At 51.3% G+C, this 25,606-nt stretch overlaps 7 protein-coding genes across 7 annotated transcripts; 4 read left to right on the forward strand and 3 right to left on the reverse strand.

Moving 5' to 3' along the window:
* Nucleotides 1-324: 324 nt before the first annotated feature.
* Nucleotides 325-3,086, reverse strand: H6S33_008617 (uncharacterized protein; the record flags this gene model as incomplete). The annotated part of the gene is made up of 5 exons (XM_044840088.1): nucleotides 325-435; nucleotides 493-548; nucleotides 631-648; nucleotides 1,221-1,799; nucleotides 1,877-3,086. 5 exons carry the CDS (start codon nucleotides 3,084-3,086, stop codon nucleotides 325-327), a joined length of 1,974 nt encoding a protein of 657 aa, XP_044687731.1.
* A 1,692-nt stretch (nucleotides 3,087-4,778) lies between these two features.
* H6S33_008618 (uncharacterized protein) lies at nucleotides 4,779-8,971 on the reverse strand (the record flags this gene model as incomplete). The annotated part of the gene is made up of 5 exons (XM_044840089.1): nucleotides 4,779-6,245; nucleotides 6,288-6,398; nucleotides 6,462-7,907; nucleotides 7,961-8,073; nucleotides 8,158-8,971. The coding sequence occupies 5 exons, from the start codon at nucleotides 8,969-8,971 to the stop codon at nucleotides 4,779-4,781; spliced, it is 3,951 nt and encodes a 1,316-aa protein (XP_044687732.1).
* Nucleotides 8,972-9,502: 531 nt separating this feature from the next.
* On the forward strand, nucleotides 9,503-10,468 carry H6S33_008619 (uncharacterized protein; the record flags this gene model as incomplete). The annotated part of the gene is made up of 2 exons (XM_044840090.1): nucleotides 9,503-9,743; nucleotides 9,792-10,468. The coding sequence occupies 2 exons, from the start codon at nucleotides 9,503-9,505 to the stop codon at nucleotides 10,466-10,468; spliced, it is 918 nt and encodes a 305-aa protein (XP_044687733.1).
* A 1,877-nt stretch (nucleotides 10,469-12,345) lies between these two features.
* H6S33_008620 (uncharacterized protein) lies at nucleotides 12,346-13,739 on the forward strand (the record flags this gene model as incomplete). Its single annotated transcript, XM_044840091.1, has 2 exons — nucleotides 12,346-12,586; nucleotides 12,646-13,739. The coding sequence occupies 2 exons, from the start codon at nucleotides 12,346-12,348 to the stop codon at nucleotides 13,737-13,739; spliced, it is 1,335 nt and encodes a 444-aa protein (XP_044687734.1).
* Nucleotides 13,740-16,216: 2,477 nt separating this feature from the next.
* On the reverse strand, nucleotides 16,217-17,401 carry H6S33_008621 (uncharacterized protein; the record flags this gene model as incomplete). Its single annotated transcript, XM_044840092.1, has 4 exons — nucleotides 16,217-16,352; nucleotides 16,437-16,912; nucleotides 16,966-17,302; nucleotides 17,379-17,401. The coding sequence occupies 4 exons, from the start codon at nucleotides 17,399-17,401 to the stop codon at nucleotides 16,217-16,219; spliced, it is 972 nt and encodes a 323-aa protein (XP_044687735.1).
* A 2,564-nt stretch (nucleotides 17,402-19,965) lies between these two features.
* Nucleotides 19,966-21,129, forward strand: H6S33_008622 (uncharacterized protein; the record flags this gene model as incomplete). The annotated part of the gene is made up of 3 exons (XM_044840093.1): nucleotides 19,966-20,078; nucleotides 20,134-21,043; nucleotides 21,106-21,129. 3 exons carry the CDS (start codon nucleotides 19,966-19,968, stop codon nucleotides 21,127-21,129), a joined length of 1,047 nt encoding a protein of 348 aa, XP_044687736.1.
* A 1,768-nt stretch (nucleotides 21,130-22,897) lies between these two features.
* H6S33_008623 (uncharacterized protein) lies at nucleotides 22,898-24,223 on the forward strand (the record flags this gene model as incomplete). The annotated part of the gene is made up of 1 exon (XM_044840094.1): nucleotides 22,898-24,223. One exon carries the CDS (start codon nucleotides 22,898-22,900, stop codon nucleotides 24,221-24,223), a length of 1,326 nt encoding a protein of 441 aa, XP_044687737.1.
* Between the last annotated feature and the right edge of the window lie 1,383 nt (nucleotides 24,224-25,606).

The raw sequence follows: 25,606 nt of genomic DNA on the forward strand, positions 1-25,606 counted from the left end.
AAGCCCATATTTTCCCATCCCTTTTCCCACAGCGAGAGAGAAAAAAAATCCTCGAATTGCCCATCAAAACCCTCTTCTGAATTACTTTTCTACTCCTGTCATCACACATCACATCATCGTCACCACACATGCTCAGATCCTGTAGTTGAAAGAAACTCTCGGCCCAAAAAGAAGTTTCAACTTCTCTACAGGTATGGTTTCTATATTTATCTTCTTGTCTAAAAGGTTCCCATTCGAAAGGCGTCATTATTTCTGTAAAATCCTCTTTTCCCCTAACTGTATTCTTCACTCTGGCTCCTGCTGTCTTCAAATCGTTTTTTTTTGTTACTGTCGCGTGACCTCTGTGGCGTAGTTTATGTGGCTGTAGACTTCTTGTGTGGCGCCAATGAGACTTGTTCCTGTGCATATCGTACCTATTGTAGGCCGTGTTAACTCCTAATCATTGAATTAAGAAAACCTTCGCTTCTTGCATGTGCTCACAGAGCTGCTCACTTGAGGTGCCTCCAACCGTGCCAGTAGCTTGTGCTCAGTGCTATCATTTTGTAGAGCTTCAGGCCCGTCAAAGTGCACGAGACGGCGGCTGCTAGTTAGCCGAGGTCGAGCCTGATCCAGCCTGGGCCTAGTACTTACATATCAGCGACTTTGGTGCTAACGGTTTAGATGCCTTGGGGTCAGACTGATAACGGTTTTGGTAGGACCGGGTCACTGAGGTCATTCTCACAGATGATCCTCATAACCTGATTCCACGGCCCCCAAATAACGATACGACCTATGTAGGTCATCAGGAACTAGAGTGACAAGGTATCACCAGCCTACGGCATCGACGTGATGTTACATCTACTAGGGCCGTGTAACACTGTTAGCGTGACAATGAGATCAGTGATACCGTTGTGCTCTGAGAGCAGCCCAATCATTGACACTGACTGCGCACTTTGTGCACCGTTGAGAACCGCTACCCTTGCTGTGTAATCCTTGCCGCAAGTGTAGATTCAGGCTGGAGGGGATAGTGATAGTAGTAGTCTGGTGATTCATTATTATTTATCATTACTTCAGTTCGAAACATAGAAGCACTCGTTAAAATACAATTTCATATAAAAATTCGTGATTGGCAGTACTGCAGTAAGATCCCTCCCTCCCTGCCCCACTAAACCCACTAAACAAAGAGAAGCACACACTATCACTCACCCCTCCCCCTCCTCCTCCTCCTCCTCCTCACCCACCCCCCGCACCCCCAGCACCAATCGTGGCCACCACCCCCCCACATCCCTGATTCCCCTGCACAAACACGACCAACACCGCGGCATACGCGGCCACGACCATGACGATGGCCTCTCCGCGTCCCCTCGTCGCCAGCGCGACCAGCAGCGCCAGCACAACCGTAAACAGACTGATGCACACAAGCTTCCACGTCGCGCTGGTGACAAACTGCAGGATGACCATGGGGCCGAGCATCAGCGCCGTGGTGGCCAGCGCAATGATCAGCCGCGTGATGCGCCGCGTGAACGGCGACAGGATCGATGCCATGTCCTTCTGCGAGAGGTTGCGGTGGCGCACGTCTTCGACGCTGGGGTTGCGGTGCGGGAACAGCGCGGGCACGAGGCGCCCGACGAGCTTTTCGAGCGAGTCGCGCCCGCCGAGGCCGAGTGCGATGAGGTCGTCGCTGTTGGGCGCGCCCGTGAATGGGTTGGAGTCGGAGGGGGAGGAGGAGGGGTCTTCGAGTGCTGCTAGGAGCCGGCTGTCGATGGGGCGGGGGGGGTCGAGGGAGGTGAAGATCTGCTCTTGCAGGAGGAGCGCTTCGTCTGTACACATGCCCATATTACGTTAGTTGGCAGCTCCACGCAAGAGAAGCACAGTAAGGGGAGGTGGGGAGGCGAACAGTAGCTCTTCAGTTTGTCCTGCAGCATCTTCATAAGCTTTATCCTTGTCTCGCGCAGCTCCTGCTTCTCGCTATCGCTCTCGCTCACGCCCGTCTGCGCCCACCGCGTCTCCTCCATGTCCACGTGCGACAGCGCACGCTCAATGCACGTCAGCTCGTCCTGGTAGTACAGCAGGTTCGCCATCGACAGCCGCCCGAAGCGGCGGAAGATGGAGATGTGCCGGTAGGCGTGCATCGACTGCGCGATCACGCGGTAGTCGAACAGCAGCCGGTCGTAGCGCGGGTCGGGCTCGTGCGAGGCTGTCGACCACGAGAAGCTGCTGCCCGTGGTGTCGTAGATGCTGGATTTCGGCTGGTGGTGGTGGTGCTGGTGGTGGTGGTGCGCTCTGTGTGCGTGCGGCGACGGCGGGGGGAAGTGCAGGTGCGGTTCGTCGGGGGTGGTGGTCGACGGGATCGATGGGCTGTAGGCGTCCTCGGGGACCGGGTGCAGCTTGATCGTGGTCTGCGACTCCTTCCGCATCAGCGGCGGTGGGGAGGGGTGCGGGTGGTCCCGAGTCGCTGCGGAGGCGTTGAAGGAGGCCTGCGTGATTGTTGCCTGCGAGGGCTGCCGGTTCGTTGGGGGCCGTTCGGGCCGTTCGGGGATGGAGTTCATGGAACCGGGTGATTTGCCAGAGGACTGTGAGGACTCCCGGCTGAGTGTTGGGTTCTGCGACTCCTCGGGCTTCGCGGCGGTTTGCGTGCTGATGGGGGCGATGCCCGCCAGCGAGAAGCCTCGATTGAATATTGGGCCTGGCAGCTCCACAACCGGCGTACCGACAAAACCATCCTGCCCGGGCTGCTGCTGCTGCTGTTGCTGCTGCTGCTGTTGCTGTTGCTGGAGTTGAAGCTGCTGTTGCTGCAGCATCCAATTCACACCGCCCGGTGTCAAAGGCGGATCATCAAACGACTGCAAGTAGGCCATGGACTGCCTGATCGTAGCCAAAGACGACGTCCGATTAACAGTTGCGGTCGACTCCTGGTAGACATTTCCGGCTTGCACATCCACCACGTATGGAAACGGGAACTGCGAGCTGTTCCTGGGCGTGCGGGAGACGGAGCGGAAGCTGAGGGTCCGCGCGATGGCCGGTGGGAGGTTGATGTAGTCCGCCCCGTCGTGGGTGCTGTTTGCGTTTGGACTGGAAGTCGGAGTTGCCCCGCTGGCGAGCCCCATGGTGTGTTTGGTGAAAAGTAGAGCCTGATATCGATGTTTATATTATTGATTATTGATGGTATTCCCCTCAAGCTGGTCGAGTAACTATGTATTTATCTCTGGAGGAGGGTGAGGGAAGCTTCAGTTTCGTCCACTACATGTCCACCAGAAGTGCGTATCCACTCGACGCTCAAAGGAGGACTCATAGCCCGTTATGAATGATTCTGCTTCCTCCGTTCCCATTTTTCCGCGTGATAGTACTACTACTACTACGGCGAGTATATATATATATATGGCCCATTTTCCCGCCGGTGCGACGTCCGTGTGATATCGCGGAGTGATACGTCATGAGTTTTTGCAGCGGAGTGTGAGTTCTCTCCGCCCCGTCCCCTTGATGGATGTCTCTCTTCAACGTTCCTGATGCAGGTCCGTCGCGTCGATCCCTGCAGGGCACATGCCCCGGGCCCGTGGATATCTTCAGCATGACACTACTAGTACGAGCCTGATATGATCAGAATGATTATTATTATTGTGCGGCCGTGCCTAGTGTAGATGGGGAGTTGAGGGTACCTAGATTCTGGCCTGGACTGTGGGCTCGAGGCCTGATAGTACTTTGCTCACTACACTTATGGAGTTGTGAAGACCGCTGGTAAACAGGTTGTTGGGAGTGGTGGTTGGTGTAGTTGGATGTTGCCAAGGAGATGTAACCCTAACCCATAAACATGTGATGGTTGTGTGCCAAGCTTGGTAAACGGATGAAGCCTAGTCGCGTAGGAGCTTCACATTCTGGTAGTCTAGATCTAGACTTGTCTACACTGCAAGCTGAGCTATCACTAACATTGAAATGAAGAGGTAAATACAGTGCCTACATACACTTCCCACAAGAGTACAGTACATACAAAACCCCATTCACACACCTCATATTCTAGAGATCAAGAAAGCCATACCATTCATCTTCATAAAAGCTTTATTTACATCCACCATCCACCCTTCCTTCCCCCCTTCCTTCCACCATCCACCATCCATCCATCCTCCTCCTCCCAAGTCATATAAAATAAAAAATAAAAAACAGAGCTACAAAAAGTATCTATAGCTAACGCAATGAGCAAAGACAAAGACAAAGACAAAAACAAATACACATCCCACACCTAGGCTTCTGCCATTAAGTACTACCACTACCACCTACCAGCACCTGAACGACCCCCCCTCTACTTCTCCCCACCCTCCACACCTCACCCTCCAAAACCCCCTTACCCTCTATCCCAACCCCCCCCCGCTGAAGGATACCAGAAAGAGCTGCAATGAGATAAGATAAATAAGGAAACTAGCACAGCTAGCTGGCTAGCTATGGATAGAGTACAGACAGCTAGGAAGAGCGTAGGTAGAGAGGTAGAGAGAAACGATATGATAAAGCCGCAGAGCAGATGTGAACAATTGCAACGGGAACCACAATAGTGTAACATGCACGAATGAAGAAGTAGTAGTAGTAGTAGTAGTAGTAGTAGTAGAGGAAACCACAAAAGAAAGAAAGAAAAAAAAGCCAACACCGGATTTTTAACAAATAGAAAAAAAGGTACAGAATAAAAAAAAAAAAAATGGAAGAGAGAAAGACAAACAAAACAGCCTCCCCCGAGAAAAAAAGAAGCCATCCATAACGAAAATGAAAAGAATATTACCCTTCCTTCCTTTTCCTCGCATGCTCCTCGTCGTTAATTACACATCAGCCATTTCCTCATCTTCATCCGGGGGCACCTCGACCTCTGGATCCGGCTCCGACTCATTATCGCTCTCAACCTCCGGCTCCTTCTCCTCGTCCTCGGGTTCGGCATTCTCATCATGATGTTCCTCCTCCTCCTCCTCCTCGTCTTCCTCCTCCTCATCAGCTTGGTCCTTCTTCTTCTTATCGCCCTCACCCTTCGCCTCCGCCCCCGCCTCAGCCTCAGCTTCAGCATGCTCCTCGCCCCCCTCCTCATGCTCACCCTCACCCTCCTCCTCGTCCTCGCTGTAATTGATAATCTCGCCCGGATACGGCCGCGGCTTCCGCCCGCGCTTCCCGGGCACCTTCTTCACCTCCTCCTCGCCAATATTCAGGTGCGCAACAATCTCGCGGTAGTTCGGCCCCAGCTTGCTTACATTCCTGTCGAGCCGCTTCTTGAACACCTTCTCGTCGACGGCGCCCGCAAGCACGGCGAGAACAAGCTTCCCCGTAAACTCGCAGAGCCGCTGCTCATGCAACAGCACGGCGCTCTCGTCGGCCTCGCTCTTTTCAGCATCGTCGGCCTCCGTGTCCGCGTCGTCCACGTCTTCAGGGGCAGCGTGTTCGTCGGGCTCAAGCGCCCTGCCGGACGACTTTGCGAACGTCTTCTCGAGCGCGTCAAACACCTTCAGCATCTCCTCCTCCAGCGTCGAGTCGAGCTTCCGGCCCAGCGCTGAGAGCTTCACGGCGATTTCCTCGGCTGCGTCGCCGACGACGCCGTCTTCGCCTTCTGCGGCGGGCTTCTTCTTCTTGTTCCTGGCGGCGGCGGCGATGAAGAGCGTTGCGAGGCCCATTATTGTTGTTGCGGCCGTGATCTTGACAGGGTCCACCTTGCCGCGGTTCTTGATGATGCCGCCGATACGCTCCATGATCCCGTTGCGGCGGGCCATGAGGTCGTCGATGTCCAGGTCTGCGAGGTCCTCGATCTCGTTGATGGAACTGACCTTCCACATGAAGTAGTACTCGAGCGTCTTCATGGTGCGGATGATCAGCTCCTCCTCCAGCTCGTCGACGCTGCCGCCGCGCTGGAGAAGCGCCATCAGCACCTCGATCGGCTTGAGGTCTGCGGTCTTGGATTTGCCCTTTGCGGACGTCGCGGGCGGCGTCTCCATGATCTCCACGCAGTTGGTGATGGACGCGATGTACTCGAGTCTTCGCACCGTGTTGATCAGCTCTGTCAAGCTGGCGTCGCTGAACTTGCCCTTGCCGAGGTCCTTGCCGCGGACTGCGTTAACCAGCGCAGTGACGGTCTCGTCTTTCAGCTGGCCGACTTTTTGGTCCGTCACTTCGTCGAGCTCCTCGAATGTCTTTGCGTGCAGGAGGGCCGCAGAGGCTTCTTTGAGGACGGACTCATCCGCGTGAGTCAGGAACTGGCGGTTGATGTCGTCAAGCAGTGATGCGTAGGCAGTTGACTGTCGGAGCTCCTGGAAGACATCGAGCTTCATGAGCTGCTCGAGACGCAGAACCGAAGACGCCGCGTCTGGGACTGGCCCAAACTTCTTGAGGAGCGGGGGAATGAGCATCATGAGGTTGCGAGACACTGTCTCGGTGTGCTTTTCGATTTCCTTTGCAGTGCGCTAGCGTGGTTTGTTAGTACAGTACAGGTCAATGATCGATATTCGGATATATATTCTACTTACTTTGGCGGCGCCCCTCTTCTTCCCGCCCTCGCCTCCCTCGGCGATGTTGGCGGCGACGCTGGCATTGAGGAGCTGCAGTAATATGGCCTCTTCTCTCGCCTCGAGCGCGACCATCGCCTTGATCTTCTTCTCGAGATCTTCCTCGTCGCTCCCTTCCTCGACCCGCGCGCCCTCGCTGTGGTCATACAAGAGATACTTCGCCACTCCCTCCCAATCGCCAACCTCGTCAAAGGCCTCCCAGAGAACACTCCCCGCAAGCGAAAACCTACTCTCCGCATCCCCAATCTTGAGCGCACTCTTCTCAATGCCCTGCGCAGCCGCGTCCGCGTCTTCATCCGCAGCCCCGTCTTCAAGATCGTAGTTTGCAAGCACCTCGACAAGACACTTCAGCTTGATCCACGACAGCGTGGGGCCCTCAAAGTTCTCGTCCGAGTCGTCGCCGAGAGCTTCGAGGACAGCGTCTTCGCCGCCGAGCTCTTCGAGCTTCTCTTCGTACAGATCGCCAATGTTCTCGACAAAGAAACCGACGACTGCGCGACGCACCTTCGGCTCAGAATCGAAGAGGAGGCGGCCAACGGTGTCGATGTCTGCAGGTTCAAGATACCCGACTTCGCGGACCACATCGAGGAGCTCGACAGTGGCAGCGCGGACGCTAGCGTCGGCGTCACGGGTTGCCATCTCGACGAGACGGGGCCGGAAGCGTTCGGTAAAGTGGCGGAGGCCGGATACGGAGTCCTTTTTTTTGAAGAGCTTTGTGAGCGCCTTGACGACCTCTAGACGGGTTCCTGGAACGGTGTCCGAGAGCACCCAGCCCAGGTAACGGAGATAGGACCCATCGAAGAAGACGTCCGGCAGAGTGAGAATCCACGATCCGAGCTCGCGGACACAGTCGGAGCGGATCTTGGGGTCGATGTCACGGTATCGATGGACGAACACGGTGTCGAAGATGTCCTTGATTATGTTTTCTGTGACTTCTCTTCGCTCTTCGCCCTCCTTTAGCTTGGTTTCCAGCGCTGTGATCCTGCCTTCGTTGCGCTTCCCCTTCTTTCCCTCGGCCTCGAACTGGCGGTTTGTGGTGCTGTTCGCCTTCCTGGCCTCCGCGGCTATCGTGGCGAGGCTGGACACAATGTCGAGGGCGAAAACGGTGCTCGTGTGGCGGAACTGTCGCAGCGTGGACGAGGACATGGCCGCGATCCAGACCTGGAAGTTCTCGATGAGCGCGGGGTCGGTGTACAGGATATCGCGCGCGGCAAATGTGGACATGAGCGAGTGGAGGAATGACGAGAGGTTTTGGCGGAACCGACGGAACTCGGGCTTCTTTGAGGTCAGGGGGTAGTCGGCGTGTCTCTGCCGCTGGAAGGCTTCTTGGATCTGGGATAAGGTCTCGGCTGCTGAGTCTTGGTCTTCAATGTCGTAGTTTGTGACGGTTTTTTCGCAGCCACAGCACTGCGGTGGGTGGTTAGCAGTTGTTTAGATATATCTCCAGAATAGAATCTTACCTTGAGGATCAAATTGACCATGTCTTTCATTGCCTCTGTGTTGTCGCCCTCGTATTTCACGGTCCATGACTGCGCGACATCATCATGATCTTCGTCGCCGTTAAACACAGAGTCTGCCTCAAACAAATCAGCCATTAAGCACTCAAAGACAAAAGAGCCAGCCGTGCAATCGGGCCGTCGTAAAAGTAAAAACTTACCAAACAGAGCATTGTGCTCGACCTCTCCCGCCTCGCCCTCTTCACCCTCCTCCCCATCCCCATTGGCAACTCTAGCTTTTCCTTTACCCTTCGACCTCCCCCCGCTCCTCTTCCGCCCGTTCGACCGCTTCACGGGCGTCGCGGCCACAGCGCCCGTAGCAGTCCTGGTCTTCTTCGCGGGCGGCTTCTTCGCCCCGGACTCCGCAGCCCGTGTCTGCCCCTTCCGTGCGCGGGCAGCAGCATTCTTCTTCCGCCTCTCCTTGATCTCCTCTTCATCCGGCTCCCCCTCCGAGGACTCCTCCTCGCTGCTGCTCTCCTCGTCATCGTCCTCCTCCTCTTCGTCCTCATCTTCAGCTTCTTCATCTTCTTCAGCCCCACTAGCCTCCTTCTCGGGTTCCGGCTCTTTCGGTTTCGGCTTCGGCTTCGCTTTCGCTTTCGCCTTCGACTTCGGCTTTGCCTTCTCCTTCTCCGCTACTACTACTTCTTCCTCCTCCTCCACCGCCTCCTCCTCGTCGTCGTCCTTCTCCTGGCCCTCGCCCTCATCCCCACTGTCGTCTTCGCCCTCATCTTCCGACGAGGACTCCTCCCTGACGGGCCGCTTCCGCTTCGGCCGCTCCGCAGCCTGCTGCGTAGCCAGCAGCGTGGGCTTCTTGACCACTCTTGTGGAGCGCCTGCGGCTGCCTGTGTCTGGCGCTGCGGCCGCGGACGCGCCGTTCTTGTTGGTGGTTGACGCGTCGTCGTTGTGCGCGACGGAGACGGCGTCGTCGCTGGTGTCCATCGCGTCCGGGGGATTCGAAGCGATGCGTGCTGGCATCGAGCAGGTGGTGGGGAGAATGGCCGTGGTCGACTTGTGTGTATATATGTGCGGGAATAGCTGGGGGGCGTGGAGTGGATTGGGGAATTGGGGTGGGGGGGGGGGGGGGGGGGATTGGGTTGTGTGTGGTGTTGTTTGTCGGTGGGTGCTGGCGCGTGGGTGGAGGAGCGATGGCAGGCAGACGACGTGACGGGGGGTGCGAGGGTGTGTGATGTGTGATGTGCGATGGTGATCGATGGCCGCTGCAATGCACCGGCGAGATGGAATTCGATTATTGAATCAGAGGATTTGATTATTGTCTGAGGTTTGTGATTGGCCATATAAAAACCTGTGAGAAAGCTATCGCCGGCTTTCATGTATTTTTAAAGCTGCGGAATCGGGAATGGCAGTCACCGGCAATCACTCGCACATCATGCAATATCGCCGCACGTGACCACACGATAAGAGGGCTCCAATTCACCCCTCCACAGATGGATGCCCCTCTCCGCCCAGAATACTACAATATATAATCTCACAATCCTCTTCGATTCGATGGCTGACTCTGTGAGCCCTGGGGACGGCTTCATCCATGCCCGACTTCTTCCTCCATCTCGCTTCGTTCTACCATCACTCGAATTTGTGTATCCGCTAAAGCTAATCTCCACCTCACCCCCGGCAGCTCCGTACCTCACCGTCTTCCTCCTATCCTATGGCGGCGGACTCGTATCAGACGACAAAATCAACCTCAAGATCCTCCTCGAAGAGCACGCAAAGCTGTGCCTCCTAACCCAGGGTCAGCCCGCCATGTCCCGAACCCAAGTCCACCGCTGATCCAACAAAGGCAGCACCAAGATCTTCAAGCGCAAACACCCTAGCCACCACACCTCCCAAACCCTCACGATAACGCTTCACCCGTCCTCGGCACTCCTGCTGCTCCCCGACCCCATCCAGCCATTCGCAGACAGCTACTACACACAGCACCAGATCGTCAACCTCCCGCCCGACGATACGGCAAGCTTCGTCCTCCTAGACTGGGTTAGCGAGGGCCGCACGGCCCGCGGCGAGCGCTGGGACTTGGCACGCTTCGAGAGCAGGAACGAGATCTACACCACCACGGCTTCTGGGCGCCGTCGGTTGCTACTGCGAGACGCATTGGTGCTCGACAGCGAGGCGCTGGGCGGCGAGAGTCTTTGTGGGAGGATGGACGGGTTCTCGTGTGTGGCGACGGTGATTGTGAGGGGTCCTCGGTTCGCCGGCTTGGCCGAGTGGGCGCTGCAGCGTTACACGGATGAGCCGAGGATTGGCGGTAAGGGGTTTGCGGTCAAGGTGAGTGAGGATGAGGCGGAGAAGAGGAAGTGGGAGGTGTTGTGGACGGCGACGAGTGTGAGGGGGTTTGTGTTGATGAAGGTGAGCGGGAAGGAGTTGGAGGAAGTTAGAGGGTTTCTGAAGGAGTTTTTAGAGGATGAGGGAAGTGTGGTGAGGGAGTTTGGTGGAGATGCGTTAAGGTGCTTGCAGTAGAGGAAATATGTGTGCATATATGTACCATACCATATATAGGAGTGATGCAAAACCCAATCACGGCATTGCAAAGATCTCTGATCATGATACTAACACTCAGGAACCCCGAGCACTTCGATCAGGGGTGCAGCTCTTTACTCAGGGTTTGTGACATAGAAAAAAAATTAATTAGTATATGTTGTACGCGTATCGTTTTGAATTCATCACTTAACGTTCTGTGTCACGATTTGTTGAGTTGATATTCCCCCGAAGGAAGCGGAAAGCTTGCAATGGTCGATAACTGTGATTAGATCTAGACTCAAGCGTCCTCTCACACCAAAGCTCAATTCTATGGGATAACTCATGCCTTCTGCGTTGAAAACCTCAGTCAAAAGTAGCGGTAGAGGTACGGTTGTAAGTATTAGGATATTAAACCAAAAATACAAAAGATGAATCCGCCGAGTATTGTAAGGCAGTGCGTGTTCCAATGGCAGTAGCAGAACCGAACTATTTGATGATTGAAGAGACGATGATGATATTAAGAGGTCTAGTAGGGTTTCTAGCTAACTTTCTACGACATAATTGAGGACAGGTTGTCACCCTATTCCTCGCCATAAGTCCACAGTTGTAGCATACGTAGATGGACAGTTACGTATCCTGTACGACAGTATGGAAGATGCTGTTTAGATGGCCTCCGACACAACCTGTAATGATATATTAAAAATTGGAAGGAAGAGCACTGCGGTGGGGGTTCCAAAGAGTTCCTAAGGAAGTGGTTTTAGGCATTCTTTTGAGTATCATATGCATAACCACAATTTTTTCTTGTATCAGTGTCTCTAGTTGTAGCATCAGAGGTCGGATACTGAGTGGTCTATGTTATATTACTGAACTCGAATGGTTAGATTTTGCTAGTATTAAATGTATTAGGATTTTTGCAGCCCTGGGAGATTATCTTTCTTCTTTTCTTCGGGTGAGTTACCTTGGGACTATGATCTAAGATTTGATTAATGTCGTTAGTCACAATATATCACTCGTGGCAGTCATCTGTGTTGCTTCTCCACACACATTATATTATCCCCTCTGCTTCCTGATAAATGCATCTCGCGCAAGAGTGCCGCAATAGTTTAGACACCAGCTCATACATATACTTTGCAATTTCAATGCGTTCAAGCTTGTTTGATTAGATACATTACCTTAAAGTTGGCCAAATAAAGGTGGGCGGGTTAACGACGTTGGTTGCTAGCGCTGATAAGACGGACAGACGCTCGAACACTGAACCAGTCTTTCCTGTCAACTTCAACTTCAAGCTACGTAATCAAAAAAAAATATTTCGGGATGTTCCGACGGAAGTGAAAAACAAAAACACAGGAGGATAAACAACGTTGCCGACCCCGGGTGGCGTTTAACTATTGGCTAAGAGCGTTGCCAAGACCGCACAGGAACAGGTCCAGCTATCGATAGATAGGGTTCGTAGAGCCTCACTGAACGTCATCCCGTCTCGTGTCTAAGTTTCCCCATCTCCCCCATCTCCTCGCCCTACAAGAAAATCTCTGTCCACCCATTTCTCTCAGCGCGTCCTCAATCGTTCCAGGATCAATAAACCACTGGATTAACTTGCTTCCAATCTAACCGACAAATCACTTTTGTCGCGTTTGCTGCCACTCCACCCAGCGTCCCTTACCTTTCCTCGTCTAATTGGTGTGTTTGTGCTTACCTTACCCCTCCCTCTGCTGCTGCTGTTGTTGCTGCCCCATCTTGTTGCCGTGGACAACTGTGCGCAGCTCTCGATCTCTGCTTCCTTTCCTCCTTAACAACCCTTTCTATTTCCCCACTTTCTGTGCAGAGGCCACGGTCCCGCCAGCGCATCATCACCTCAATTCATCTTTTCTTTTTCACCCATGGCTTACATCTTTGGCGCTGCCTTTAGAGGAATCTGGGGCTCTGTCTTTCCACCTCACCCAAGCTCTAGCGATACAGATACTGCCACCACCACCACCTCGAGCTCTGACAGCATGGATTGCGCGGAAGAAATCCCGTGGACCGACATCACAGAGGCGCATGTGTCCAACCTCCGAGGCCACGTTCGCTATCTCAAAAACATTGGGACTAAACTTAACGTCGCCGATAAACTAGAAGACTGTAAGTTCCTATTAACGCCGCGTAGACCTCTACTGTAGCCGACAGCTAACCCCCCAAAGACAACAAACGCGCCGCACAGGTCCTCGCCGACGCCGAAGCCGCCGCCCTCATTGCCGGCATCGAAATCTCCCCCAAGAACCAAGCCAACGCCAAAACTACCGAACCACCTCCCACCGAGCCGCGACGTCGCCGCGGGCGCTCCCCTGGCCCCATCACCACCGACCCCGACCCCGCCACCGACGGCGTATCCGGCCCCAAGAAAGTCAAGTTCCGCTCTCCAGTCGCCGTCGCCGCCGAAAAACCGCCCGCATTCTCCCGCAGAACCCCACCAACCGCCGCGGAGCTCGCACAGCTCACTTCAAGGCTGGGCAAACACGAGCGGCCGGAGTATGCTGGCTATGAAGAAATGTCGGCGAAGGGCATGAAGAGGAACAGGAACTACTACATCGAGAAGAGGTACTGGAGACGCCAGCAGCTTGAGGGGGAGGAGACAGATGACGAGGAGGACATTGATCATGTCGAGTTTGCGCCGTATCCAGATTACATCAGGGACCGTCTTCCAGAGACTCGTCCTGCTCCTAAGCGCCGTGGAAACCGTCCTTTCACGAACGAGCTTGTCGTTCCTGTTGAAGCTGAGGACGACACAGTCGAGGAAAAGTCCAAACCTTTGAGTGCAAAGGTCACCACAGAAGAAGAGGAGAAGAAGATTCACGACGCTCCCAAGACTACTACAACTACAACTTCACAAAAAGCCACTCCTACCACACAAGCCTCGGAGCCAGAAGTCAAACCAACCAACCCCACCCCCAAACCCTCTGCCAACATCACCTCGCAGCACGCTCCCACAGCTCCCGCCCCCAACCCCCACCCCGAGGCCAACAAATCGCGCAAACGCGCTACCGCCGAGTCCGCTGCTCGCACACCCAAGAACCCAACCACCCCACACATCCCCACCCGCAGCTTCTACTCAGAGGTCAAGGCGGCCAAACACAGCGCCGACGAGGAGGACACCGTCGAGTGCCCGCAGAGCACGGCAAAGAGGCAGAGGAGGTTCGTTCAGCGGCTGCCAGAGGACTTGGCGAAGCGCGCGTCGACGGCGGAGAGCGTGGGTGCCGGTGGTCCGGCGGGGGTGAAGAGAAGGAAGTTTGTTTGACGGCGGAGGGGGGAAGTGGTGGTTGTGGGTTGTACTGTCTGCTTTTCTGTTTTGTGTCTGTCTGGGCTACATAGCAATATGTGGTGGCTCAGTAACGAATGTTCATGTCCGGCGTCTGGGTTTGCGGGTTTTAGGATTTGGGGGGCGGGTTTTAGGATTTGGGGGGCGGGTTTTAGGATTTGGGGGGCGGGTTTTTTCTTTTTTTGAATGGAATGCTGTGCATTGTAGCGGTACATGTAGTAACAGCGGCGTGTACAGTTCTTTCTATCTACGTATCCCATTTGTTTTGTCTGTTTCTTATTCTTGGTGTTTCTTGCTTTGTTTGTATCGTCGGGTCTGGGTCTGATTTGGGTTTTGGGGGTCCGGTTGGGGCCTTTGGAGCTGGGTGGGTGTGCTTTGGAGGCACGCAGGAGGGGAAAAAAAAAAGGGGGGGGGGGGGGGTAGACGTATTACACTACACGTACGTGGGGCTCTATATACGGCGTGCTTAGGTAGTGGTGTATGTTTTGTAGAGTATAGGTACTTATACAAACAATCAGTCCGTACTAGATATGTGTCTGACTAGAGTTGGTTTTTCAGAAGCGACTTGATTATTCATATACAGGCTGGCAGTAAAGTTGGGTCAAGTTATAACATATACAAATCGTGGTGCACACTATTTAAACAATAATAACAGTGGTTGAAATAATAACTTATAGGATACAAGAGGGCGGCCAGTGGGTTCGTGGTAGATTGTGATTGCAGGGTTAGGTGTCCCCCTAGCTAGCTAGCTCACTTTGCCCTCACTCCCTTAAGTATTACTTCCCGGCCTTTGACAGTTGTGTGAGCGAGGTAGTCTAGTGGTAGACGCCTCGTCTTGCTACACCGAGTGGCCTACAATCGCAGTTCGAACTATCTTAGCTTCTCGCTCGTTATTTGGCCAATGAGTCTCCCCCATGGTCAGGGCCGGATGTAGGATTAGGCCGGTTTAGCAAAACATTTTCGGGCCATATTCTTTTATAGTATAGTAGATGAAGACATGCTTAATCTAGCATCTACTTAGTAGAGGGTGTGCGGGCATAATATGGAAGACTCGATAGGGGTGCGGACACATAACACACATAATAGGGAAGGCTCGATGCATGTAGTCGTCCCTCAGACAGCAGTAGGGCATCAGATGCAGCACCCAGCTCAACAGTGAAAACGGCCGAGAGCAAGAAAGCCATACAGTGGAGACACCCTTCCCAGCAAACAAATTGCATGCAACCAATCGATGCACCATCCACCTCAAGTGTTTGGCCTGTTATGTTGATAATTAGTTAGCCTATGATCACGAATGCGTGCGTGCGTGTAGTCTTTGGTGCTACTTACAAGGCGTAGTCAGATATTCCGGTAGTTACAGGACACCAAAAATCATGGTGAAGAAAGGGCCGTGGCATGCTCCAGCGTACAGGAGATTCGATACATCTACTTATGTAGGAAGTCGACGAGGGAGACAGTCTTGTAAGCGCCATGATTCGGGTATATAGAGGTGAGGTAATGGTAGCCCATATAGTGGTAATGATAGTGATATATAGTGGTAATGATATAGTCTCATTCCTAGCCTAAGTAGATACACATGAGATAATTTAAATAGTGATAGTTATAGTGATACCGGTGTTGGAGATATTAGGTCGACAGGTGGAGGAGGCCTCTTTAAATACTTGTCCCCCCCCCCCTCCATCCCATCATACCCCTCTACCTCTAGGCATCTCTTCAGTAACCATACCCCTCTATCGTAACAGTCAGCAGCAGTAGAAGCAAACATGCGACGAAAACATTTCATCTGTCAGTACCCATACCATCCCCATCCCCGTACGGCAACGCACGCAGTTATCCCTACTCTAGAGTCTAGACACTATAGATTTTGCCTGGCCGGAATTATTCTCTATTTGTTTGTGTATTTTTTGTGCATTGGACTCGCAGCCTGTAGGCGCACCTCATATCTGAAAAGATGAATATTTTACGCATGTGCATTAATTCCACGCAATGAAACGTTGTCAACCCTGCTCACATCAGTTCAGTATGGTAGCCCTTACAGCCATACAGTCGAGTTAAAGGTGAGGCTCCTCCATGTTTGCTTCCCGGAACCAATAAAAGAATTGGCTGAAGTGCTGTGTACAGGGTTTTCAAGGACTCCCTCTAGGTACGCCTTCTCGCACCATAAGAACTTCACCCCATCACACCAAAGGATTATAAAACGTCGCTGTAGCCTACTTACCAACGAGTGATAGTCCATGACTCCATCAGAGTGATAATCCATGAACCTCTCCCAAGAGACTTTTACAATCGCACATTCACAAACACACACACTATCTCGGGATGCAAGAGAATATTCATTTTTTTATTTCCGATTCATTTAATTTTTTTTTTTTACCCTTTATATACTGCATCTTCAAATGGTTTCCAACACAGCCCCCGAAGTGACACGGCTGCTAAAAATCCCAGAAGACCAGAAACTAGAAAAGCAGCCCTCCAGTCAACTTATTAGTTGCGGCAGTGGCCTGCTCGGACTTCCCGATGGCGCAGCTTCCAGATTCCATATGCTGCAGGAGCGCCGACGAGGACTTGTACCTATCGCAGCAAGTCGGGCAGCTACACACATCATCACACACATCGTCAGTCTACCCCCTTCGTCCATCTGAACAAGAAGAGACTCATAGATAATAGAACACTTACCGGAAAACCTTCCTCGCATGCGCTGTGCTCTTTGCATGCTGGAGCATCTGCCCCGCCTTCGCGAACCTCTTCCTACACTTCCCGACACTGCACACAAACAGGCCCTCATCGGCCCTCCAGTAGCGCCCCATGTCCTTCAATTTGAACTCCATCCCTTCGGGGCCAATACCATCCGTGTAGTCGAGGACAGAGGGCCCCATATCAGTCTCCTGGGCCGCCGAGCCCTCGCCCCCGACTCCGTCGCGCCACACATGTGTGCTCGTCGTTGCCGGCTTCGGCATGTCCGGCTCCGCAGCGGCTGCAGCGGCTGCAGCGGCCGAAGAGGGGTCATGCGAGGTTACAATGCGCTGGGTGAGGGCCGCGGCTCCCAGGCCGCGAGTGCAGAAGTCGCTCTCGATGTGCTGCGCAATGCCGGAGGCATTGTTAAAATATGCCTTGCATCCCGGGCATCTGATCCTCTGCGCGACACGGTGCATCTACTCCCGTTAGCATTTCGCTCGGCCGCAGAGCGGGCAACAAGATAGCGTACCTGCTTACGATGGCCCTCGAGCCCGCCCTTGCTGCCAAATTCGCGGAAGCAGTCCAAGCAGACGATATGGCGGGGGCTTTTGATTACGTGCATTTTGAGCTCGAGGGGCGTATCAAAGTCGCGGTCGCAGGGGTGACAGTAGGCGTGGGTCTCGGAGTCCGCTTTCTTGTGGGCGCGGAGATCGGCCTGATTTTCGAAGCCGAGGTTGCAGTCCAGGCATTGGTACGGCGACGTTAAAGTAGAGCTGAGGGTAGTTCCTGAGGCAGAGGAGCCAGGGATCACGATCTCAGAATCGCTGTAGACGACAGAGTCGTCCGAATCATCGTGATTCATGCGTCTGTGCGGGTGGGGGTTAGCAGACCGTGAGGGGAGAGAAGGGGAGCTGTGTGGGAGCGGGGTGGGGGGCTACTTACTCCCAGGTGGGTTTGGAGGGCATTGTGGGCGGCAGTGGTGCGGTAGCGTGGCGAAGAAGATTAAGAATTGATGATGATGATGAGCGGGCAAGGTGTGGTTGAGGTGGTTGAGGTTGTATTTATGTGTGGATGCCTGGATGCCTGGATGAGGGCCGAGTGACTTTGTGTGCAACGCTATCTTATCGGTCCTTATCGCCACGTGACTGGAATGTCCAGGATGCATCAAAAGCAAGTATCTCTGCCACTCTGTTAACTAGACTCATACGGATAAGGGAGAAATCGATACAAAAACAAATACAGGCGAAGTCTACGTTGCCTACAGGAAGTTGTTCGAAATCGAACTACCGGGTTTGGAAAAAGAAACGACCAGATCAAGGTGCTAAAAACGAAAAAAAGAAGACATTGCATCAGGAGAAACTTATCTCATATCGACGACCTTCAAGCTTATGAAAAACTAGCTCAAATAACAACTGGATCCGAATTAAAAAGTGCGCCAGGGCGGCCAGAACTCGTTTAGCGAGAAGCTTGGGCTGTCTAAGGGATACCCCACATATGAATAGTCATCCTTAAATATTCATACCCGGTGTTTCCCCGGCCGCGCCTCTAGTATAGATATGTAACCAAGAGCTACAAATTCTAGGAGTCTTGAAGCTAGCTCTTTGAATTCCAGCCTGCGTTACCTATTCTATGGTAACTATATGTATGACCCAGGATGTAGTGTATATTAATATATTATCGGTACCTAAAACAGTATTTGAAGGCCCATATTTTTCCCCTGTGGTACAGAATCGGGATATCTTGTATAAATGGATTGTAAAGATAAAATCTCTCCAGCAGGATAGGATATCTCGTCATTTATTGTGGGGTAACTGAGTAAGGTTATCCCACGGATATGGTGAAGTTATCCACACGGGTGTGATAGTCTGCAGTTATGATACACGCGGCTGGGACCGTGACATGTGTGCGGGGACGCGTACGGTAGGTGGGGCGGGGACGGCACAACGACGTAACAGCTGCGTGGCCGAACCTCCAAGTCCCAAACGCCTATCACCATCCACCTATCATGATCATCACCACATCACCACCACGATCGATACATGGAGGCAGGCATAAGCGCCAGACTCATGTGCATGTTATCCTTTCACTAATTGTATTTCCTAACTTTTACGAGCCCATTAATAAAGGAGATGCTTTGGAGATGCTGTTGATAGAAGCGGTCGATGAGTTATTAATTAGACGATGTTTTTCTATTGAAGTTGTAAAGGTTGGTGATGTTCGTCAGGGTATCTTCTTACCAATGATACCGTGATAGTATCTCCCAAAACCTGATATCCTATCTTTGGAAAAACCGGAATTCTATCATTTCCTATTCCTAAACTTTGGATGGTTTATCCCGCTACCACCAAAATCCATGTACCACAGGGCATGTCGTTGGGATGATAAATGTAGCTATCAGTTCGGCAGAAAAAAGATTTCTGAGCGAAACACTCCCTCGGATGTTATGCTAGTGTAGCAATTATAAAGACGATGATCACAAAGGTAGTTATAATAAAGTTTCTATAGCATCCCAGGAATTAATGGCTTGCATAATACTCAATTTACTTGAGCTTCAAGTGAGATAAGAAACCCAAGTACCATTCATACAAATCCCTTAGAAGTCCAGGCGAAGCCGAACCCACTCCAATGGGGGATTTATACAAGCAGTTTACCTAATTACGGCCGTCGTGATACCAGGCTGGGGCCTCTCCATAGTTGTTATCAAGCCTTTCCTTACCTCCAGAGGATGTCTCAGTCCACTCATATGTATGGCCTGGAATTCTCCACTCCATCACAGCGTCGCTGGCAGTTCCGAACTTCCGGGCTGTTTTATCTAATTGGTGCATGCATATTCCAGAACCAAATGTATTCCCTCATGGCCCGGATCGTGATTTGCCGTTCTTATTTATTACAGGGGCCCTTTCTGGCAGGCTTCCCGAAAGCTCATCCTAGCCATCCCAAAACACGGGGTACCCCGAGATTGTGAGAATGATCATTTGAAGCGATTTCCTCGATGGCATAGAAGAGAATCCCATAGTGGTCTCTGGGCCATCTGCTGTCAAATTTACACCTAATTCCGACCTCGATGCCGCAATCAATTCCGCGCCGCAGCATGGCCCGCGCAACATGCAGGGCCCGATCTTAGAATCGTGCTACCGGAGTTCTGACCTTTCTTTTTTAAGCATTGCCTTGCCGAAATCACGAACAAGCTTTTTCGGCACACCTTTCCCGAACGGAAAGGACGGAAAGCTTGGCTGTTGGCACATGCATGGATTGATAGGTCAGCTTCAACCGTCCCGAACTCGCCAAAATGTGCGACTATCGCTTTGTTACTTGGTATCGTTGATGCAGGTATATATAGACGTCCTATGGGGCGCAAATCCGCTGAACCCCTCTCTTCTGACGGTAGGTAATATCTATTCAGCCAGGTGAGTAGAGTGGGTAGGTACATATTTATCTAGAGTCAACGTCCCCAGAGTATTATATATCCTGAGGAGGAGTACGAAGAAGACGAAAGATAGACACGCAGAAAATCCATATACATACAATCATGCTATCTGGTACCTCTCATCTTCCCCGCCCAGGGCGGCCACGGTCTACCACTCGTTTCACCCGCTTCACTGGTCTTGCAAGCGGCATCGTCTTCTTCTTTCTCTTTGTCATGTAACTCTCCTGTTCCTACTGCACTATTTCCTTCACTGCTAACCTCGTGGGTTAGCACATTCTCACAAATTGTTAGCATCCTCCTATCATTCTCCCGTGCATCCTGGAAATCCGACGTCCAGACTCTCCTCCTCACCTGGCCACGAACCCACGGCAGCTACCCGACCTCATTCACACGCGACGTCCTCCCTCGCCCGATTCACAGCCATAACGACTACTGGCGACAGGTCCCCCTCTTCTCTGCCATTGCTTCCGGCTGCATTAGTGTAGAAGCTGATGTCTGGGAGTTCTCCGGCAACGAGCTCTTCGTGGGCCACGACTCCTCATCTCTAACACGAAACCGGACATTCAAGTCGCTCTATGTTGAGCCCCTCGTAAAGATCCTGAAGGGCCAGAACCCAGAAACCGAGTTTACAAAGGAGATGCCGGAGGGCCGTATCAACGGCGTGTACGACGTTGACCCGGGACAGACACTGCATCTGTTTGTTGACTTCAAGACGCCGGGGCTGTCGACGCTTCCTGTGGTACTGTCACACATGGAGCCGCTGCGGTCGCCCGTGAACTATTTGACGCACTACAACGGGAGCGACATTGTCACTGGACCCGTGACCGTGCATTTCACGGGAGATGCTCCGTTCCATGAGATGGTGACAAGGAATGCCACATACCGTGACTATTTTTATGATGCACCGTTGGGAAAGTTAGCGGATAGCGATATGTACAATTGGACGAACTCGCTGATTGCATCGGCGCCGTTTGGGAAGGAGGTAGGGATGGTGTTATGGGGGAGGGGGGTTAGTGATAGTCAGAAGGGGAAGGTGAGGGAACAAGTGGGAGCGGCGCATGAGAGGGGAATTATGGCGAGGTATTGGGATACACCCGGGTGGCCCGTTAGTGTGAGGGATGCAGTTTGGGGGGTGTTGATGGGCGAGGGGGTAGACCTGTTGAATGCAGATGATTTGAAGGTGAGCTTCTCCCGGTATCACTGGGTGAAAATAGAGATGATGCTAATCGATAATACGTGTAGGCTGCGGCTACGTTGAGGTGGTAAAAGTTTGTGGTTCTGGCGCTGGTTGGATAAGTACATATACATGGATTGGTGTTTTTTTTTATCTTTTTATTTTTATTTTCTCCTCGGGGTTGGGGCATGGTGGGTATAAGGCATACCATTTACGATTCAATGAATGTAGTGTATTTTCTCTTAGAACGAAATTTTTGATGTCCCTATTGATGTCAGTAAGAACACTACGAAGCAATAAGAGTATACATTTTATAGAAGACTTTTCTCCAGTCATTACTTCATTTTCTCCCCTTTCCTATCGAATATATCCAGCTATTTCTTGGATAGCTTATTAATCTGTATATCACCACTTGAAGTTCATAGAAACAAATGTGGTAGGGCTGGCATGATGACATGATGGTATGGGGTGGACACTGCCTGCAAGATGGTAACATGTAGCCAAGGGTAGAAAGAAGCCCTAGGCTCACACCTTTAGGATATAGACTGGCCATGTGTTCTCAGATTTAGATGTTCATCGAGGTAGAGCTAGATGAGATTCATGAAGGACGAGATGAATAGATGTAGAGCTTTAACTTGATGGTCATCTGTAGTGCAGTCGTTGTTGAGTTTGGTGGATCCCTGAGGTAGGAAATTCGTATCATTCGGTGATGGTTCATGAAATATGAACTGCAAAGAGCGAATGGAAAAGAAGTTATGGCTGTAATTGAGCCTGGTAATAGTGGTAGTCGGATTGATTACACCAGGTTGTTAGAGAATAGAATTTATTCTCCTCTCAAGTTGCCTGTTACCTAAAGTAGAAGAGCTGCGGGGAATTGGTTTCATCAAGGCTACATAATCATAGAACGCTAGCTTTTAATAGTCGTACGTGATTATAAGAGAAATGGGAGGTGACTTGTATGGAGTTGTTCTCGTCCTGGGAAAGCCCAATGGGACCAAGTCATAGGATGTCACTCGTGCCAAGGATGACAACTTGCTACTCGAAAGTTAGTGGATACATGTAACTCGTGAGTAGCTGTTTTTGCAGATACGGAGCTCTTCAAATTATTTACCCATACCTCCCGAGAGAATTCATTCTATTAATATAAAGGGGTGGTTGATTTAGTTCCGGGAAACCATTCATTTTTTTGACTATTAATGAATTTATGTTTACCCAAAGATGATTTAACTGAACATAACACCTAGACTCTATCAATACATACATGTAGAGATATATATTTGGGGGAGTTCTCTCTACTTCTCGGTAAGTCCTCTGGATTAGGGTGCTGCGAGATAATGGTGGTGTATGGGGGGTGAGATAGGGACTACATGTTTGTACCCCCGATCTCATTGGATGATCACCATATTGAATGAGAAAAAGGGTCCGAGAATTAGGTCGTATTAAAAGCTAGCGTAGCGAGAGAGAATTTGAGTCAACAAATGCGGTAGAAGGCTGAGCCAATCAGGTACTGTTCGCCTTTCCTGGGCACCCCTACATTATCTGTGTTTCACATTCTATGCAAAGCTCTTGCAACTCTCATGCTCAATTCTCATCCAACGACTTTCATTCACAATATAGTACACGACTCAAGAACACCCCAAATAGTACAAAAATTCTGAAGAATATTCATCTGATATAGAAGAACTTGGATACTTCCCCGAGCACAGTTACCTTTCTTTTTTTCTTTTTTTTTTTGAGATTTTTGTTATTTGAAACTTCAGTTTTTCCTCGCCCTGCCCAGTCGACTTTCCATTTTCGGTCATCATATCCCAGATAAGAATCAGACTGAACCACAGGACCTTGCAAGAGCTAATAGCCACCATGTCACAATTCCCGGTATACCTAGACCACAACCCACACACCTCACTTCTCAGTCTTCCCAACGAGATCCTATACTCTATCATCAAAGACCTCCCACTCCCCACCATGACGGCCCTCTCGGAAACGAGCCGTTTCATCTCCGCCATCACCTCCCCCATCCTCACAAATCTCAAGAAAGCCGACCATGATGGCATCCCAGCAATCCACTACGCATCTAGCCAAGGCTCTCTCACATGGGTCATGTCTCTCCTCTCATTAGGCGTCTCCCCAAGCCTCCGAATACCAAAAACCTTTGGAACCCCTCTCCACTTCGCTGCCAGTAAAGGACACAAAGACATCGTCTTGTGTCTCATCGAATCCAACGCAGATATCAACGCCACCGATCTCTTTGGCGATACCCCTCTGCATGTGGCCGTCCAGGACGGCATGTACGAGTGTGTAGAAGAACTGGTCAAGCATGGTGCGAATGTGGATGTGCTTAACTGTAATGGCGAATCCCCACTGAGGAAAGGCATCGAGGTCTTACACAGGCTGGGAAGAAGTGAGGATCCTCATGATATCATCAGGTTCAAGAACATGGAGAACGCAGTCATGGTACTACTATCCGGCGGGGTAGATGTCCGCAAGGTTGACGAGAGCAGACAGACGGTACTGCACTTTGCTGCATCACAGAAGAGCGTGCTAGTGCTGGAGAAGATACTTTCCCTGGGTGCGAAGGCTGATATCAATGCCCAAGAGTCGTTCAACCTGACACCGCTACATATCGCGGCCATCGAAGGGTATTACGGATGCGCGGCGGCGTTGCTACGCTCTGGTGCACTCGTAGATGCACAGACTCGGGAAGGAAATACAGCACTGCATGTGGCACTCATGGCGGAGAATCGTGCTGCGGTTCAGACCTTGGTTGATGGCAAAGCGGATCCCAATATTTTCAATAATGCTGGATACACCCCTCTATCTCTCGCAGCATACTTTGGGCATACACGATATGTCCTGATGATGTGCAAAGGTGTAACACCCATCAACTGGTCGTCCGACTGCAACGCACTTGCGCTGTTCATGGCGGCCACGCAGCGCCATGAAACTGTTGTTAAGGTGTTACTGCACAATGGTGCTAAGGACGCGGTGAATGTCCAGTGGAAATCATCAAACGCAAGGACGGCACTACACGAAGCGGTACGAAATGGAGATTCTGGAATTGTGTGGCTGCTGATACGACACGGTGCGGATATCTGGATCCCGGATGGAGAGGGGAAGTGTGGTGGATGTTGGGCTTACGAGAAGGGTCATTTCAAGATGATCCGAATGTTTCACATCTTTTCGTGATCGATTATACTTGGGCGGCTTTATTTCCTTTACTATTCTTGTCTTTCCCTTCTTGGGGTTTTGGTATCGTTATTTGTAGGATTTGGATTCCGTTCTTTTTCTTGGGTTTTGATATCACTCTGGGGTTTCTGTTAACATTGTATTGGTTAACAAGGAAGGTGTTGGGTATTTCTTTGTAACGATTAGATATTTAAGTAACATCATCGTGTATTGGATAAGTTTTAGGTTAGTTCGAGCTCAGATTTGGACTAGCCGGATATTATTCTAGGGTATATACATCTTTCTGGCGGGCTAGGTTAATTCAAGGGATCAAACACTTTCTTGCGTCTATGGCTAGATGTGTTGGGGTTCTACTAGTATAAATCTGAAAGTATATCAGCTTATTGCAGCCAATCAAACCTCTACCCAAGTCTCCAACTACGTCCGTATGTTTAATATACTTCACAGAGTATCACTCGATTATTCTCCCTGTTATGTAGATCCCTTGTCAAGAGGAATTGCGGCATATCTTTGCACCGGAGTGGGCTTCTTAATGGTCAGGAACTCTTCTTGAACTGTGCGCCGAAGGTAAGATCCGCAGGCGAAACCACTATTATTGATGAAGCCCAGACAGCCAACAATTCTCCCCACATAATACATTGTAAGTTGTAGCTGAAACACATATGGTCTGCCCCTGAGGCATTGAATGATGTGTTATTGAGACGACCGATGTCGATGGCAGTGAGAATGAAGAGTGCTCGTCTTAGATGGTGGAAGGATGTTGGTGGGAGGACTTTGTTTTATGTGGGAAGTATTCTTCGCTGCCGTTGACTACATGTCTTTAGTCGAGATATGCTAGGGCGAGGTGTTTACAGTCGTGGACAAAACAGTGTCCTTTGCCTCGCCACACACTTCTCACTCTCCATCGTCACAACGACCATCAACCGCCTACAGTCGGATCGCCCTATAAGGTACAAAAATAGCGCGAAGTCGTACCTTATAGGGAAGGAACCCTTATAAGAGATTGAGGGTTAGGGTTAGGATAGCATAGGGGAGTAGAGGGATCGGAGCGGAGGGGAGCGGTGAAACTTTGAATGGCCATCCCACAACGGATAGAGGGGATACAGACTAATAAACAGGTACAGAAGTTTAGAAAGTAGAGAAGATTACTTTTTAGTTATACTAAGTAGGTTGACAAGTACGCGCACAGAAGAAAATACTACCTCGTCATCACTTCTGCACCTACCTTTTCTATCCCTTAAACCGTCACCAAAGTGCTGACCCACGCAAATTTGGTGTGGCTTTACTAACAGATCTTCTTATCTTTCTTATCAAATAATAGATCTCCCATACAAACCCAACCCTTATCACCGGGGTCAGCAATTGACGGGTTAAGGGTAATGC

The sequence above is a fragment of the Morchella sextelata genome (assembly GCF_020137385.1).
Source record: "Morchella sextelata strain SCLS chromosome Unknown scls_27, whole genome shotgun sequence".
NCBI lineage: Eukaryota > Fungi > Ascomycota > Pezizomycetes > Pezizales > Morchellaceae > Morchella > Morchella sextelata.